This window comes from Lycium barbarum, chromosome 12 (assembly GCF_019175385.1).
Source record: "Lycium barbarum isolate Lr01 chromosome 12, ASM1917538v2, whole genome shotgun sequence".
Classification (NCBI taxonomy): domain Eukaryota; kingdom Viridiplantae; phylum Streptophyta; class Magnoliopsida; order Solanales; family Solanaceae; genus Lycium; species Lycium barbarum.
The window spans coordinates 93,028,021-93,030,196 of NC_083348.1; the positions used below are offsets into that span (position 1 = coordinate 93,028,021).

The 2,176-nt window shown below is 34.9% G+C and overlaps 1 protein-coding gene across 1 annotated transcript; it reads left to right on the forward strand.

Moving 5' to 3' along the window:
• The first annotated feature begins 351 nt into the window (after positions 1-351).
• On the forward strand, positions 352-1,552 carry LOC132622325 (protein RADIALIS-like 5). The gene is made up of 2 exons (XM_060336914.1): positions 352-756; positions 1,361-1,552. The coding sequence occupies exon 1, from the start codon at positions 497-499 to the stop codon at positions 731-733; it is 237 nt and encodes a 78-aa protein (XP_060192897.1). The 5' UTR covers positions 352-496; the 3' UTR covers positions 734-756; positions 1,361-1,552.
• The last annotated feature ends 624 nt before the right edge of the window (positions 1,553-2,176 follow it).

Here is a 2,176-nt window from a genome sequence, read left to right on the forward strand (position 1 = left end):
TCCTTTTTTTTCACCCCCTTATCACCAATAAACAATCCAATTCGTCGAAAATTACCCTGTTCTATTTTCTTAATTCTCTTCTTCCCTTTATTGATTCCCTAGTTCATGATTCCTATCAATGTTAAATACTAATATTCCAGTACAAATGTTATAGACCAAGAAAGCAAGAACTATTAACAATGACCGCCAGGCATGCAATTTATTCTTCTCCTTCATCATTTAATTTGTTCTACTTGTGGTTTCTAAAGGGACGGTCACCCCTTTGATTATTCCATTTGCATAAGTTTTTATATTCCCCAACTGGCAAAGTACCCCACCCATGTTTTCCTCCTATTATAAAGAGCTCCGTCAACAACTTCTCAAAACAGACCTCACTCACTTCAGCAGCTACCTTCACTTCCAATTTATTTCATAGTTTTCAGGATTTGCTCAAGCATACTTCAATTTCAGTTAGTCATTTTTATCATCAGCCAAAACAGACTTTCAATATCAAACAATGGCATCAAACTCACTCACTGCTTGGACCCCAAGAGAAAACAAGAAATTTGAGCAGGCACTTGCTATCTATGATAAGGACACCCCTGATCGCTGGCAAAACATTGCTAATTACGTCGGTGGAAAATCAGTTGAAGAAGTTAAACAACACTATGCTATCCTTATTGAGGATCTCAAGCACATCGAGTCTGGTGGCGTCCCATTTCCAAAATACAAGTCTGGTGGAAAGTCTCGTTGAGCTAATCAACAAGCCAAATGCAGGTAACGATCATGTTAATTCCTAGATTGTGTGTACGTATGCGCGATAAATATTTAATATATGTACATATAAGTAGATGGAATTCGCCTCTATCCCCATATATGCATAAACCAATTGGTTTGGTACATTAAAAAATAGCTTTAGGTCATGAATAATCCAAAAATTCTTGTGATCAAACTCCTTCTCATTAGTATTAATATATAAAGGTAATTCCTGGCCATGCACATTCCATTCAACTTCTTATCCTGTCATTGAGCCCACATGAGTCTAATCCCCCTAGCTCTTTTGGATAAATAAAATTCCTAAGGTCCAATACTTCTAAATACAGGTGGGAGTTGAGAGACTTCCTTTGTCTCCACTTAGATACTCCGTACCCAACCATTATCTAACTCAATATTTTATTCCTTACTATTGAAATCTTTGTGATTCTAAACATAGCATAAAGTTCGTCTTGACATGGACATTTTATCTTTTTTCATAAAGTCATGTAGTGGAAGTGTTATTTTAATGAATCAACTGTCAATTCATGAGATGAGTCAAACTTTCAACTTTGAATCTACTATCCTTTTTTTCCAAAGTAATTGATCAAAGTTCCACTTTATGCAGGCATACGAGGTATAATTTATGCCGTATAAATACCACTCAAGTTGAAGACGTATGCGGACAAATTACAGAAAGGAATAATATTACTCTCTGAAGATGTATACGCTATTTTTTTTTTCTTCTTGTAGTGGGATGTGTTACAATTGTATAACCATTAATATCCTTTTAAATTAATAAAAAGCATATTATATTTTATGGACGCTGAATAAAGATACGGTACTGTGCTCTGATTGATGCCAAAACGTCTCATCAAAATACTATAATTGCACAATTTTCATATTCATTTATTAATTAAACGCTGAAATGGACAATTAAGAGGAATTAAAACATCTAAGTTAGAGGTGGCAATTTGAGCCCATATTTAGAAAATTAGCGCATTTTACTCACATGTAGTGAGTTCGGTCACTCATATTTCAGGTGAATAAATATGGTCTCTCTTTAACCTATAAAAATATGGATAAAATATAGGTATCCATATAAGAACACACTAGATCCAATAACAATTCATTTTGAAAATAAAAAATTCCTTTCTTACTTTCCACCCCAACCCTTACCCTACCACCCACCTCGCCATGCCCCCCCACCCCACACTTTTTTTTTATTTCATATATTTTATTTTTCTTTTATAAAAAGCTTATAAAAAAGGAGATTTTTTTTTCTTACCTCCCACCCTAACCCTTACCCCACCACCCAATCCGCCATGCCCCCCACCCCCAAACACTTTTTTTATTTCATATACTTTGTTTTTCTTTTATAAAAAGCTTATAAAAAAGGAGAATTTTTTTTCTTACCTCCCACTCCGATCCCTACGCCCACCCC

What these genes read in the sequence shown, in the direction of transcription:
- LOC132622325 (XM_060336914.1), top strand. Translation starts at nt 497, where the DNA reads ATGGCATCAAACTCACTCACTGCTTGGACCCCAAGAGAAAACAAGAAA.